At 37.5% G+C, this 14,950-nt stretch overlaps 2 protein-coding genes across 2 annotated transcripts; one reads left to right on the top strand and one right to left on the bottom strand.

The window, feature by feature from the left end:
- Positions 1-6,545: 6,545 nt before the first annotated feature.
- On the top strand, positions 6,546-7,961 carry LOC115957160. The gene has a single exon (XM_031075380.1). The coding sequence runs from the start codon at positions 6,546-6,548 to the stop codon at positions 7,959-7,961; it is 1,416 nt and encodes a 471-aa protein (XP_030931240.1).
- Positions 7,962-12,843: 4,882 nt separating this feature from the next.
- On the bottom strand, positions 12,844-14,692 carry LOC115957993 (epsin-2-like). Its single transcript, XM_031076356.1, has 4 exons — positions 14,383-14,692; positions 14,159-14,281; positions 13,896-14,057; positions 12,844-13,606 (listed from the first exon to the last, which is right to left on the bottom strand). The coding sequence occupies exons 1-4, from the start codon at positions 14,487-14,489 to the stop codon at positions 13,060-13,062; spliced, it is 939 nt and encodes a 312-aa protein (XP_030932216.1). The 5' UTR covers positions 14,490-14,692; the 3' UTR covers positions 12,844-13,059.
- Between the last annotated feature and the right edge of the window lie 258 nt (positions 14,693-14,950).

The following is a 14,950-nucleotide window of genomic DNA, read 5'->3' as shown; positions in this document are numbered from 1 at the left end:
TCTAGCTCACTCTCTCAAGCTCAGTCTTTCAGTGTCGCCGGCCCGACTCATCCTCAATGTCGCCGCCACCGAAGCTCAACGTCACCAATCTACCAGCCGTCCCAAGCCGCTGATCAGACCCATCTACCGATCAGACCAGGCCGACCCAAACCCCAAGCCACTGATCCACGCCTCTGACCCACGTCTCTGCCCAGTCCTCCATCTCAACGCTCACCCAACGCCGACAAGCCTGGGTTTCTCTGGATTTCGTGGGTTTCATCGTTGATCCAAGCTCTGGGTTTCATCATCGAAGCCGCCGCTGCCTTCCTCAGCCCATTGCTTTGGTTTTCCGTTGATCCAAGCTTTGGGTTTTTTTTTTATTTATTTTTTATATTTTTTATTGCATTGCATGAATTTGATTGCCGTGGTGTGGGTGTTGCCTGGTGGGTTGGGTGGGTGTGGGCTTGGTTGATTTTTTTTTTCTTTATTATGGGCTGTGGTGGTGGTTGTGATTGTTGTTTATTGCAAGGTTTTGAAACCCAGACTGGACTGTACGGTCTGACTAGGAAAACCTCGAACTGTTCATTTTTGCGGTTCTTTTAGCATCAAGAACTGTTCTATGGAAAAAAGCAGGGACCTATGAGAACCGCGGTCGGACCTCACGGTTCTGAGAACCGTGATCAGACCGATTCTCACGGTTCTCTACTTCCCTTTGAATTTGAATCTAAAAAAAAAAAAAAGACACAAAAAAGAAAAAGAAAATGAAACACAATTGTTGGGAAACATTTCAGATTTCGGCAGGAAAAAAAAAAAATCCTACTTTTTTTTTTTTTTTTCTTCTTCTTCTTCTTCTTTTGGGTTTCAGACCCTTCTTCTTCTTCTTCTTCTTCTTTTCTTCTTCTTCTTTTGGGTTTCAGACCCTTCTTCTTCTTCTGGTGGGTTTCGGACCCTTCTTTTTCTCTTCTTCTTTTTTTCTTCTGGTGAGCTTCGGTCCTGCTCCCAATCTACCTTTCCTTATCTATTTGTGTGCTGTACAGGTAATGTATTTGACTATTTGTCAGCCACACTACTTTTGCTTAAATGCTATGTCCTTGTTTTGAATTTTTTATTTGTTATGCTTTTGCGTTTTGCCAACCCACATACTCTTCTCTTTTGTCGCTTGTGTTTTTAAATTTGAATTTTTTTCTTTGTTTTGTTTTTGTGAGCCCCACATGACTAACAATAAAAATGAATGTTCCAACCTTAACCCTCTTCCACTGTTCCACCTACTAATATTAACATCAAGGTTTTTTTTTTTTTTTTCTTTATATTTTTACTCTTATTATATTTTATAAATGATTGAACTGATACTTATTGTGGGGCCCAAATGATTTATGGGTCAGGCCCATCTACTCGAGGAGAATCCGAAGGCCCAAGCCGAGGAGGGCTACAGCCCAAGCTCGACAAAATAGCCTATGGATACCGCCGAGGACAGCTCAGTCCTCGGCAGACCCAAAGTCCCCCCTGAAAGAAGGGTAAAAACGGTATAGGACTGAAACTAGGAAGAAAGATCTAAAATATCCAGGGAAAGCTGCCCTTACTGCCATTCAATGCTCTGAACCTGACAGAGCCGCATTCTTTGGCTTTTACAACCACTCCCAACGACTTTGAATATGAGCTGATGGGACAAGTATCAATGTTGGAAAGGTTGACCCTATACGTGGACGAAGGACAATGAACGCAGGCGAATATAAAAGGAAAAAACAAGTAACCTAAGAGGGGGGTTGGGAAAAGTGGCAAAAAACCAGAGCCTCCCAGCCCACCTCCAGGAGAAAGACTCCAGGGGTGAAGGAAAACTTAAACTTGTACGAACACCGCGAAAAACCCACCGCCTGTCAACCAGGGCCTAGCCTTCCAAACCCACGCTCTACAAATGATATTGTTAGGGGCCTTTTTACGTGCGAACCCGACACTGTTACAGTCCGCCACGAATCGCGTCCTTACACTTATTATTATTATTATTATTATTATTATTTGGGCTTAAAGATTACATATTAGTTGAAATATGTACTTATAACTTCTTTGAAACTCTTAAAAATTACATACTAGTTGAAATATGTACTTATATCTAAGTGCATTTATTGTTTTGTTTTTGTTAATAAAATGACATTTAAAATAAATTATGGAATTTTTGTGAAAAATATATTTTATTTGATTATTTTATTTTATTTTTCTATTTGTATTAATTTAATTAATTTATTTATATTTTAAATAATTATTAAATTAATTATAACGTCATCACGGTTCGACCTCGGTTCGACCTCAAAAACCTTGAACTTCTCCCTTTTACGGTTCAATGAACGGTCTGGGTCTAAAAACCTTGATTTATTGTAGTGGATATATTATTTTATTATAATAGATATATTATTTTATTATGATGTTTATATTATTTTATTGTGTTGAAAGCTAAAATAGATCCACTACTGCAGCATATGTGTAGGTAAAATAGATAAAGTAACTTTTTGTGATGCCAAATAGCTAAATTTTTAGCTCAACTACTGTGGATACTTTTAGAGACCTTTTAGCTATAATTTCCATAATTCTCCAATACTCTTCGGCTACTAGATAGGCAGCCAAAGATATTTCTTTTATAATATCTATGTCAGGTGGACATGCCTTTCCATTAGTAGCATCTTGATTTCATGGAAATGTTTATTAGAATTGAAATTTGTATCTTAATAAATTACTCTTAAAAGCCTCCCAATTTTAACGCTCTGTTTGTTTTGCTGGAAAACCTTCTATAAAGATAATTTTCCACATTTTCCAGTGTTTGGTAGCACAAAAAAACCTGGTCAATGGAAAACTATCTTTGGTCAACGGAAAACTCTAATAAAAATAAGGCTTATTTTCTATAGGTTGTTTTCCAATTTTTTTTTTTTGGAAAACAATCTCTCTGTCACGCATTGCATCTTCTATAAATATTACCTTCATCTATAGCCGTGGGAAACATAATTTTTTGGCGCCTTCTCTCTCTTATGGTAAGTTTTCTCACTTTTTCTCTCTTCCCTTTGCTTTTTTTCTCTCCTCACACCCTCACTGTCACCAACTCTGGTCTCTCCTCTTCCCATAAATCTCTCTCTCTAACTATCTCTCTTCTCTCTTTTCTTCATGTTTCTCTTCCTCTCTATAACACAATTCTCTGATTAGATTTTTTTTTTCCTTCACTGATCGGTCAATAGCTCCAACTTGCAAAGAAGAACAAATTTGTAATGGTAATTATTTCATTCCTCTCTACCAAAATCCCAATTCTTTGCTTTAATTTGAATTTCAAGCTTGATTTTTTTTTTCTCTAAGAAATTTTCGATTTGATGGATTTTAGGCAGAAGTTACTTCTTTTTCATATATAAAGTGCCAAAAATTTTTTTTTTTTAAAAAAAGGAGAAATAATGAATGAAGTAAAAGATGAAAATTTCAAACATAGAACCTATATTGCTCTAAATTGTTTTTACATGTGACAATCTTTACCATGGACTAATAATATTGTTATATAATGAATGATAATTGTTTAGGAGAATTGCATTTGTTGGCAAATACTTTTTTTGCTGGCAGATACCATGCAGTGATGATATATTATATAGTACATTTTGTAAATATATAATTTAGAGTAATATTGAAGACTTTTGGTTGACCATAGTAGATAATTAGTATACCAACAAAAAGAGTAGACAATTAAAAGTTATTGAAAATGTATTCCCCTGTCAAATTTATATATACATATATATAAACAAATGGTTGATATATGTGTGTGTGTACACGTACATTACTGTCTATATAAATAAGCAAGATGAGTGGTAGAGATCATGAAAATTTGACAACTAATTAATTTTGATTGTATCTATTGTCAAAACTTTAGTATGAAAACCAAATTCATTCTTAGTTTTTTATTTATAATGATTACATTAGTTAGTTTACATAATATTCATGTTTTAAATTATACAAGAAATATTTTAAAAAAATTGCATACCAAACACCAGAAAACATTCTCAAGCTCATTTTCAAGGTCGTTACCAAACACTGGAAAATGAGATAGTTTTCTAGAAAATGCTCTTTGAAAAATAAACAATTTTCTAGGAAACGTTAATGCTGAAACAAACAGAGCGTAAGTTGGTTTGTGATTGAATTTAGAAACACCACCAATAATTTTTGAAACATTAGTGCAATTTCATAAATTGCTCCTAAACATTAGTGAGCCTTTTAATAAAAAGTTATTAGTTTCTTCCAATATCCTAGCAGTGGCACTCATTGAACATTTCTTTTCAAAGTCATTAATTTGATTTTTGTTTTTTTTTTTGTTTTTTTTTGTTTTTAACTAATACCACTATGATCATGCCAATATCATGGAATATTAACTATGATATTGGCATGTTAAATGCATTTCATGCAAAATATGGTCACATTACTATGAAGATTTTTCATATGTGTAGAGTATTTTAAATATAAAATTTTAAAAATTAAAAATTGTTCTAAATGGAGTCATTTCTATTGAATACCTTAATTTGGTTTTAAATAGATTATTTTCAAATGCAAATGTAAAATGTATTATTATTAGGCTCGTATTAAAAAAAAAAAAAAAAAAAAAAAAAAAAAAAAAAAAAAAAACTCTAACCACACCTACACTAACAGGAAAATGTGGTCATTGCACCATCGACTGTGGTGGAGGTGCAAAAATTTTGCAGTCATGGTTTAAGAAAACTGTCCAACAAAAAAAAATCACACCGCTCCGCACCTATTAATATATAAGTTATATTTTATATATTAAATATATATTTATTTATATATATATCTTACATATATTTAAAGATCTTTTTAATATAAATGAAAACCGACCAAACTGCAATGCACTGCATAGTGACTGATCTATTAAGGTGAGATGCGGTAATGGTTCTAGGCAAACCTCATTGCACAGTGCTATGCTAAATATAGCCTGAAATAACACCAAACTACACCATGAAAACCATTAATTATTACTTAATATTTTATAAGTGATACATATAGGAAAAGAATCCAACCTTTTTATATAATTTACTACATTAATTGGATTATTTTCATATATTTATAAATAAATAAAAAAACATATTTTTAATCTAAAAATATCAAAACAATCGGTATTAGAATAAATATCATATTTTAGATGGTCATTATCTCTCTTGGCAATGTTGAATTTCAATTATTGAACAATGGATTTCAATCAGTGGCGGAACTAGGAATTTAGGTCGGAGGACAAGATTAAAAGTAAAAAACTAATCTAAAAAAATTAATCAATATTAATATCAAAATAAATAAACAACTATATGCTAATGTAATTGTCATATAGAATCTAACATAAAATCTAAACTTTAATTTGTCTTTTCACACCTAGCTTAATTTACTCAATTGTTCTCGACGATTTTTCAAATTTTGAAACCACTACATGATTTGTTCACACTTAATAGTCTTGAATATATCTTTCCTATTTTGTTTTGTTGTAGGATCTTTTTTTTTTTTTTTAATCATTATTAGGTGGGTCCTATTCCCACATGATTTCCTATTTCCTTATGACAGTAGGATGATATTGTGTGATTCCTGTTTCATTTTACTATAGATTCTTCTTCTTCTTCTTCTTCTTTCTTTTTTTTTTTTTTCTCAAATCATTATTAGGTGGGTCTCCCACATGATTTCCTATAGCAGTAGAATCTGCTTTTTGTGCACAACTACGCCTAGTGTCTTCTTTTGTCAGGGAGGGCATAATGATATATGTACTATATTAGCAGTGAAAAAATTTGGAAGTTCGCCGGGGGTGGGCTCCTGCCCCCCTTCCCCTCCGCCCTTGATTTCAATAGTTAATTTGTCCTGAGAACTATTAATTCTAATTTTAATTTTGTTAAAGAGAGAAAAGAAGAATAATTTTTTTGAGAAATTGAGAATTTTTATACTCTTAAACCATGGTAAACATAGTAAAACAAATTTAATAGAATGTTGAACATTCAAAAATAGTACAATATTTCAAAAATAATTTATTTTTATTAAAGTTTTGGGCCTTAATTAAAAGTTTTACCTAGTAAGAAAAAAACAAAGCATTTTATCCGGCCAATAGAAGATTTATTTATTTTAACAAAAATTCTAAGTGAGAGGCTTTACTTTTTTTATTAGCAATACTATAAGACATAGATATAGTATGGGCTTTCTTCTCTTTGGGGACATTAGTCATTGTCTAAATGGCCTAATAGTTGAGCTGTCTGCATAGTAATTTATTTTGTATCTGGTTAGTGGTAAAAGTGAAACTGCACTATTTCTTGAGTTCTCCACTACCTGAATCAGTTTGATCAATAAAACAAGATTCAATAATTCCTCTTTTTCGAACCTTGATCTTTCTTTCTTTCAAATTTTGATTTTTCTTATTGCATACGGTTTTAATTTTGTATAGAATATCTTCACATAATTACTATTTTATTTTATTTTTTTATTTAGAAAAAAGAAAAAAAAAGACATTTGTTTATGATACTACCCAACGGTTTAGCTAACAAAGTAACAACAAGAGACCAACTAGGATGGAGAGAGAAAGACTGAAGCGCTCGGAAGAAGAAGAAGATGCCTTAGCTCGCAGCACAAAAAAGTTCAAGGAAAGCCATAGTTTTCAAGAGATGAATGAGAAAGGAAAGGGGATTAAAATAGGGAGTTACAAGGATAAGCTGGTGGGTGCAATGCCTGGTGCATTTGCACAAGCGTTTGGTCTTAAAAGCGCTATGCAAGAGGATTTGGAGTCTGACATTGAAGAGGAAAGTGACCAGGACGGTAGCCTTAGAATTGGATTTTCCAAAGAAGAGAAGGTTCAAATGAGAGCACCTTGGCAAAAAGCTCTCATCATCAAAACCTTTGGGAGGAGAATGGCGTTTTCATTCCTCGTTGAGAGAGTGAGAAAGATGTGGAATCCGTGTGGAGGTATGGACTGCATAGACTTGGGGTATGATTATTTCCTAGTGAAATTCGAGTTAGATGAAGATGTAGATACTATCCTCATGGGGGGTCCTTGGTTCATTGGTCAGCAGTTTATTGCTATTAGACAATGGGAACCGGAGTTTAAGGCTTCCACAGCAACTCTTTCTTCAGTAGCAGTTTGGATTAGACTACTAGAGTTGCCCATTGAGTATTACGAGCCTAATGCACTCCTTAAGATCGGGAAAGCTATTGGACCGGTCCTGAGGATTGACTCTCATACTGCTAATGGGGAAAGGGGCAGATTTGCTAGATTGTGTGTCCAAGTTAACTTGGATAAACCGTTGGTTAGGAAACTTTACCTCGGCAAGCTAGAGCAGTGTGTGCTCTATGAAGGGATTAACACCCTCTGTTTCTCGTGTGGAAGGATTGGCCACAAGGTTGAATCATGTTCGTACACCATAAGAGAGCAGCCCAAGGAGAAGAATACGGGTAGATGTGGTGAAGAAACAGGGGAGCAAAAGGATGACCAAGCGGGCATGCAAAGTGCTCAAGAAGCAGAAGGGTTGAAGAAAAAGGAAGATGTGCAGCAGGAATATGGAGAATGGATGGTTGTTAACAGAAGGAAAGGGGATAATAGAGCTAGACCAGTGCAACAGGTCCAGACGGTGAGTCATACGGCGGATGTGCAGATGACGCAATCTTCCATAGCCACCACTGCCGAGCCTAGCGTAGCAAGCATGAGTAGAAAAGATGGGAAAAGAAAATCTCTGCACACGCAACCCGTCGTGTCACAGAGAGAGATGGCTACGTCCAATCATAGTCAGCTAAAAAGTGGCAAGGGAGCAAAAAATAAGGGAATAAGTTCCAGGACTAACCAGAAGGCAACGAAATCAGTTGGTTTACAACCAAAAGAAGTGGGCCAGAGCAGCAAGAGTGGGCTTTTTGTGTTTGGGTCTAATTTAAAGCAAGGCCCTGTTTGTTTGTTTTTCTGGCTCTTTGAACCCAAAAGTGACCAATTTAGAGAATAGCAGTCCAACGGGAAAGGAGAATACAGCAACTAAACAATACAGCAGAGGTGATGGAAGGCAAGGAGAAGTGGGGGATTCTCTACAAAGGAAAGATCATACCGGTGAGCGACTCAACCATTCGGTGGATAAGGCAAGACCCAACAGAGGTGTGGGGCTGGTTCGAAACAGAGTTGATGGTGGCATGGAAGAACATTTTTCCTCTAACGGAGAGGAGCAAGCAGCTGGGTTACTTGCCTCTGAAAGACGAGGCGTGGATCACAACGCCGAACCCATGGTGGAGGTTTTTGACGGATCGGCCTCCAGTACCAAGCATTCCGATGACAAACTCAGGGCCATCAGCAACAAGATCCGAAATGCAGAACTCGGAAAAATATCTATCGGAAGCAGAAGCGATGTTGACGGAGACAGTGATTTCAGAAGTGAAGAAATTGACCAACTTCCCGGTAGAATGCTCGTTGATGGGCAGCCTTCACAGGGTGAAAATGATCCAGTTTGCCGAGCCTAGATTAAGTGGAACGATTGTAGTCAAGGCAACACAAGGGGACTTGGGAATAATCATGCACTCAGTGACTCTAATCAAGGGGATTTGGGAGTCGAGGAAAGAGATGTTGGAGGTATGGAGATTGAGAAACACTGATGTTTCTCCTTCTCTGGCTCACGAGGATGTTGTCTCTACTCATTACAAAATGATGAACATTCTGATTTGGAACTGTAGGGGTGCTATGAAACCTCAGTTCAGGAAGACAGTCATGGATTTAGTGGAATGGCATGCTCCAATCCTTATGGTGATCACTGAAACCAGGATGAGTGGTGCTAGAGCAGATGAGATCATTGAATCCCTTCCTTTTGATGGACATGCAGTGGCTGACACCATTGGATTTCCTGGAGGAATATGGTTGCTGTGGCGCTCAGACTTGGTGAATGTGGATGTCCTGGCAGCAACAGAGCAAGAGATCCATGCTTTGATACGGGTTAGGTCTCAAACTCTATGCTGGTTAATTAGTGCAATTTATGCCAGTCCTCGTTTTGAAGAAAGATGCATTGTTTGGAATAATCTTAGGATGTTAGTTAACATGCATGATTTACCTTGGGCCCTTATGGGGGACTTTAATGAAGTTTTGTCTGAGGATGAGAAAAATGGGGGGAATCCAATCTGCCAGAGAAGGGTTAGGGCCATTAAGGAATGTATGGATGATTGTAGGATGATGGACCTGGGGTTTTCAGGCCCAAAATATACTTGGACTGATAAGAGGGAATTGGGTAATTTGATACAGTGTAGACTTAATAGATGTTGGGTTAATCCGGGTTGGAAGGAATTATATCCGGAAGCTAACGTCACCCACTTAGCCAGGATAAATTCAGATCATTGTCCTCTTCTGCTTAGTTTGAATCCATTTTTAGGGTCCACTGCTAACAGACCTTTTAGATTTCAGTCAATTTGGCTGAGCCACAGTGACTTCCCGACTGTTGTGAGGGATGCTTGGGCTGGTAGGGAAGAGAATTTAGCGGAGGCAATCTCTAGCTTCTCGACCAAAGCTCAAAGATGGAACAGAGAAGTGTTTGGGAATGTTTTTGCTAGAAAAAAGAAAATTTTGGCCAGGTTATTAGGTACCCAAAAAGCCTTAGCTACCTGTCCAAATGGTTTTTTGATTAATTTATAAGATCGTTTGACTGAAGAATATAACTCTATCAACCAGCTAGAAGAGGAGCTGTGGGCTTTGAAATCCAGAACTAATTGGATTATTTTGGGGGAGAGGAATACTTTGTATTTTCATATTTCCACGCTCCACAGAAGAAGTAAGAATAAAATTACCAGTATACAGAATAATGAGGGTGAATGGTGTCACAATATTGAGGAAGTGAAGGAAATTTTTAATACTAGTTTTAAGAAGTTGTATACATCCGAACAAGTGTTTTGTCCTATGGCCTCCCAATGGAGATCGGATTGGTGTGCCAAGCTCAGCCATGAGGATGCTGTTAGTATGGAGAACATTCCCTCGGATGGGGAAATTTGGAATGCTCTCAAAACAATGAAGCCCTACAAAGCTCCTGGTGTTGACGGGCTTCATGCGGGTTTTTTCCAGAGATTCTGGTTAGTAGTGGGGGAATCGGTTAAAAAGGAAATCAAAGAAGTGTTTAGGAAGCAAAAAGTTCCGGAGTATCTTAACCAGACCTTAATTGTTTTGATTCCTAAACAATCTGGTCCAGAAACTGTTAATCAATATAGGCCCATAAGCCTGTGCAACACACTATACAAGGTTATTACAAAAATTATTGTTTTGAGGATTCGTCACTTGCTACCATCCTTGATCTCTCCAATGCAGGCAGCTTTTATTGAAGGCAGAAGGGGTTCAGATAACGTCATAATTGCCCAAGAATTAATTTACTCTCTTAGGAAGAGGAAGGGGAGGACAGGGTTCATGGTTGTGAAGATTGATCTTGAAAAGGCCTATGATCGCCTAGAATGGTCGTTCATTAAAATGGTGCTTGAACATTTTGGTTTTCCAGAGAATATGATAAGGCTGATATTGAGTTGTGTCTCCTCCACTACCACAACGCTATTGTTCAATGGTAGCAAACTTGAGGCTTTCCAACCTTCAAGAGGAATAAGACAGGGAGATCCCATCTCTCCCTATCTTTTTCTGTTGTGTATGGAGTTTCTTGGAGCCCAAATCACTGGTATGTGCGAGGATAGAAGGTGGGATAAAGTAAAGGCTTCTAGAAGTGGTTCGAGCTTTTCTCACGTTTTCTTCACTGATGACTTGTTGCTGTTTGCCAAAGCAGACTACAAAAACTGCGAAGCTATCATTGAAGTCCTTGACAATTTCTGCAATTTGGCTGGACAGAAAGTTAACTATACCAAATCTAAGGTTCTTTTTTCTCCTAATGTGACTAGAGGAAGGGTGAGAGGCATTTGTAGGAGATTGGGTATTGCCGCAACCACCAACTTAGGTAAATACCTTGGTTTTCCCATTATTAACCAAGGAAGAGTGGGGAACGCCTTTAATTTTGTGGTAAACAAGATCCAAAGTAAGCTGGATGGTTGGAGGTCTAAACTATTATCAAGGGCTGGTAAGCTGGTTCTTATTAAATCCTCCGCGGCTCCTGTGGCAGAATATTTTATGCAATGCCATATGCTACCTGTTAAAGTTTGCAACCAAATTGATAAGCTTCAAAGAGACTTTATTTGGGGTTCAACTGAGGAAAAAAGGAGGCTGCATCTGGTTAGGTGGGAGATTGTGGCACTTCCCAAAGAGCTTGGAGGGCTGGGGCTGCATAATATGAGGGATAGGAACTGTGCTTTGTTAGCGAAGCTTTGCTGGAGATTAGCTTGTGAGCAGGAAGCTCCTTGGGCGAAGATGCTGGTGGCAAAATATCTCTCGCCCAACAGATTATGTGTTGAAGGCAATAAGCTTCCTTGCTCCTCTATTTGGGCAGCTTGCAAGAAGGGTGGACCAGTCTACGTCAAGGGGCTAAAATGGTCAGTGGGGAATGGGGAGAAAGTAAAGGTGTGGGATCATTTTTGGCTTCCTATTGGACCTTTGAAAAACATATTAGAAGGGCCTTTAAATCGGCATGATAATCTCATTACGGTGAGGCAATGTTTTAATCAAAATCATGAATGGCAAGCTCAATGTCTTTCTTTTGATCTGCCGGAACACATTCTCAGTGTCATCAAAGCTACTCCGCTGTCTTGCAGCCCGGAGGTTGAGGATTCTCTTCATTGGGCCTTTTCCAAAAATAGTTTTTTCTCTTTGAAATCTACATACTTGTTGGCAAGGGAGTTAAACCCTTTGAACCTTGATACTAGCACGGTGGATTGGGTGTGGAAAGCTGAAACTTATCCTAAGGTTCAGTTTTTCCTATGGCTGTGTCTTCAAAATAGCGTGCCCACCGGGGAAGTTTTGGGTTCAAGGGGTTTAAGTCTTGACCCCACCTGCAAAATCTTTCTTCAAAGCATGGAAACTATGGATCATCTCTTGAGGGGCTGCTGGTTTGCCCGTGACTTTTGGCAGCAAATTCAATTCCCGGTTTGCCTAAGGGATACTTTTAGTTTACCAGTTAGTAGATGGCTTGAAGTCAATTGTAAGGCAGAAATCAAACACAGTAGAATGGGCATTCCTTGGAAGATTGTGTTCCCCATGGGATTGTGGCAGCTTTGGCTGCATAGAAACACTTTTCTTTTCAAATCCGGCAAGGTGAACCGGTCTTGTTACAATAAGAGTGTAAAGGATAGTGTAGAGTACTTCTCTATAGGGCTGAATGCTAAATTGCCTAAAGTCAAATCTATTGTGGCCGTGGGATGGGAGAAACCTCCAGCGGGTTGAGTGAAACTAAATTCAGATGGTTCAGTTATTAGCAGCCTAGGACGTGCTAGTAGGGGCGGAGTGTTTAGAGACCATGAGGGGAAATGGTTGACAGGTTATGCTAGATCTCTTGGTAGCACCAACAATTGTGTGGCTGAGCTATGGGCTGTGAGGGATGGTCTTTTACTTGCTAAGGAAATGGGGCTGCACAACATCATTGTAGAGCTAGATGCATTAAGTGTTGTATTACTCTTAAACAATAATACCAACAACTTGACTTTGGAACCTTTGCTTAATGATTGCAGGAACCTAGTGAAGGCGTTCCCCAACTTGCAGATAAAGCACATATATAGGGAGGCCAACCAATGTGCGGATGCAATGGCCAAAATGGGCGCAAACAATGTAAACTCTTTTGTTGTTTTTTTGAATGCACCGTCTGTGGTGGAAAGAATCCTAGCTAATGATAAAGCTAGCTTGTGTTGTAACAGACTTGTTTGTTCCTAGTTTTTATGATATTTCCTTATTGACCAAAAAAAAAAAAAACAAAGTAACAAGCTTGAAACCTTCAGGAGGTTTTTGGGAACACCTTAGTTTAGCGTGGGTACATATTCTCACCAAGCATCAAAATTCAAAAAGAGAACTGGGTATTCTAAGAGCAACTGTTTATTTTTTTGGGTAAAATAAGAGCAACTGTTTAACATAGGGAATATAGACTATAGACTATAGAGTATATAGACCACCTTAACTAGTTGACCTTCTACAGCTCCCAATCAAGCAAATAGACTGTTGCTTTAGACATTTATCCGAAGTCTAATTCCTTGGGAAACCCATGGGTGTGTTTCATTTTCTGGCTCCTTGGGCACTAAGTTAATACCCTCATGAGTTTGCTGTGCTGTTCTAGTCCCTTGCTTGATGAGGCTTTTGCTTGAGATCAATGACTCATTTTCGGGATTTTGATGATCGTTACAGTGTGAACTAGATCTCCCAACCCAGGGGTCTGATTCATTTTCTGGCTCCTTAAGCACTGAGTTGATACCCTCATGAGTTTGCTGTGCTGTTCTAGTCCCTTGCTTGATGAGACTTTCGCTTGAGACCAATAACTCATTTTCGGGATTTTGATCATCATTACAGTGAGAATTAGATCTCCCAAATCTTTGAAAAGATGAGTCTTTCATGATTGCATCTTTTGAAGAGGACCGCTGACTGAAGCTCCCAAACCCCTCAATCCCATGTGTTAGCTTTCGAGCTCTAGCCCTCTCTTCCTTGAGAAGTGTCTCACTTTCAAGAAGCTTCAATACCCTCTCAGATGAGTCTTTAACCTTCAATCCCCAGTTGAATCTGCTTCGTGTGAAAAATAGAAAAGCTTATTAAAACATTGACTGGAGTTTCTAAAATCTCATACATCCATTTTGATGAGTGGATTAGATTTTATTATGTCATCAATATTTTCAATAGATACTGAATAAGTAATAGTCAAAATGATGTCAAAAAAAATTTTAATTCACTAGTTTAAAGATGGATGGATAGAATTTTAGAAAATCAATAATAGGGTTATCTAAAATACTCGGGAATATCTTAATCCATGAAGTTTATACTCAAATAGAGAAATCTATATATGCATGCCAACCCTCTCTCGTCGATATACTGAAAGTTTCCAATCTCCTTAATAACATCTTTATCACACTGAAACTCCTCAGCAACTCTCCGTGGTCCATGGGTTAGAAGGTGTTCCAATAGAATTAGAGCCTTGTAAAAATCTCGCCAATTCGTTCTATCAAATTTAAACAACCTGAATTTGCAACAAAAGAAAAGGAAAAAAAAAATTATCGGCCATAATTCTAATGAAAAAGGAAGTGTCAATCAAATCAAACATTGATAAACTTAAGAGACCTCTTGTGTAGAATCTCCACAATTCTCCAATAATCATCAACTTCAAAGGCAGCCCGAGATATCACTCCCATGGTACGTATGTCTGGTGGCCCTGTATTTCCTTTTGTAGCTTCTTCTGTCATTCTACAAATCCCACCAGAAAAACCATATCAAAACCAAATATGAACTCCCATATTTCAAAAGAAAAAGTAATGAATCAAAATGATGAACTATAAAAAGCTTACAATTCTGCAGGTGTAACATCTGTCAGAGCCAATCGGGCAGTTTTAATCTTCTCCGTGAAGAAATAGGAAGCTTGCCTCTTGAATTCATGGAAAATTTCACTGCTCATGTTGATGTTATAGTTCGGTAGAGAAATTCAACAAGGCCCTATGCGAGTTGAGGGAAATGATGATGAAAATTCATGGCAGATTCTTCTTTTTGATGAGGGAAATGATGATGAAAACTCATGGCAGATTCTTCTTTTTGAAAGTTTTATCAAGTACGTAAGAAGTGCAACCACTCCATTATTTGCTGTAATATAACAAACGCCAACTGTTCTCTAAAGGTGGCGTTGCATATGAAGGCAAAGGGATATATATAGGCTATGTATTAATATTTTAAGACCAAGTATTGAAAAGAAAAGACTGTGTTTCCCCTTCATTTGGAATTATATGAAAAAGATGTTGACCATGGACATGAAATTATAATATTTCGTATATTATGTAATAAAAAATTTAATTTGTTGCATCAAGTGGATGTAGATTCTTCTTAAAAAATGGATGTATTCTCTCTCTCTTCTAAATAATTTTA

This window comes from Quercus lobata, chromosome 8 (assembly GCF_001633185.2).
Source record: "Quercus lobata isolate SW786 chromosome 8, ValleyOak3.0 Primary Assembly, whole genome shotgun sequence".
NCBI lineage: Eukaryota > Viridiplantae > Streptophyta > Magnoliopsida > Fagales > Fagaceae > Quercus > Quercus lobata.
Note: the sequence above shows the minus strand (reverse complement) of the source record. Positions and strands in the feature narration are given on the sequence as shown.

Excerpts from the sequence above, each read along its gene's own strand:
- LOC115957160 (XM_031075380.1), top strand. The coding sequence starts at position 6,546 with ATGGAGAGAGAAAGACTGAAGCGCTCGGAAGAAGAAGAAGATGCCTTA.
- LOC115957993 (XM_031076356.1), bottom strand. The coding sequence starts at position 14,489 with ATGAGCAGTGAAATTTTCCATGAATTCAAGAGGCAAGCTTCCTATTTC. Across the intron at positions 14,282-14,382 it reads GATGTTACACCTGCAGAATT|AATGACAGAAGAAGCTACAA; the intron begins GTAAGCTTTTTA and ends TGGGATTTGTAG. Across the intron at positions 14,058-14,158 it reads GTGGAGATTCTACACAAGAG|GTTGTTTAAATTTGATAGAA; the intron begins GTCTCTTAAGTT and ends TTGCAAATTCAG.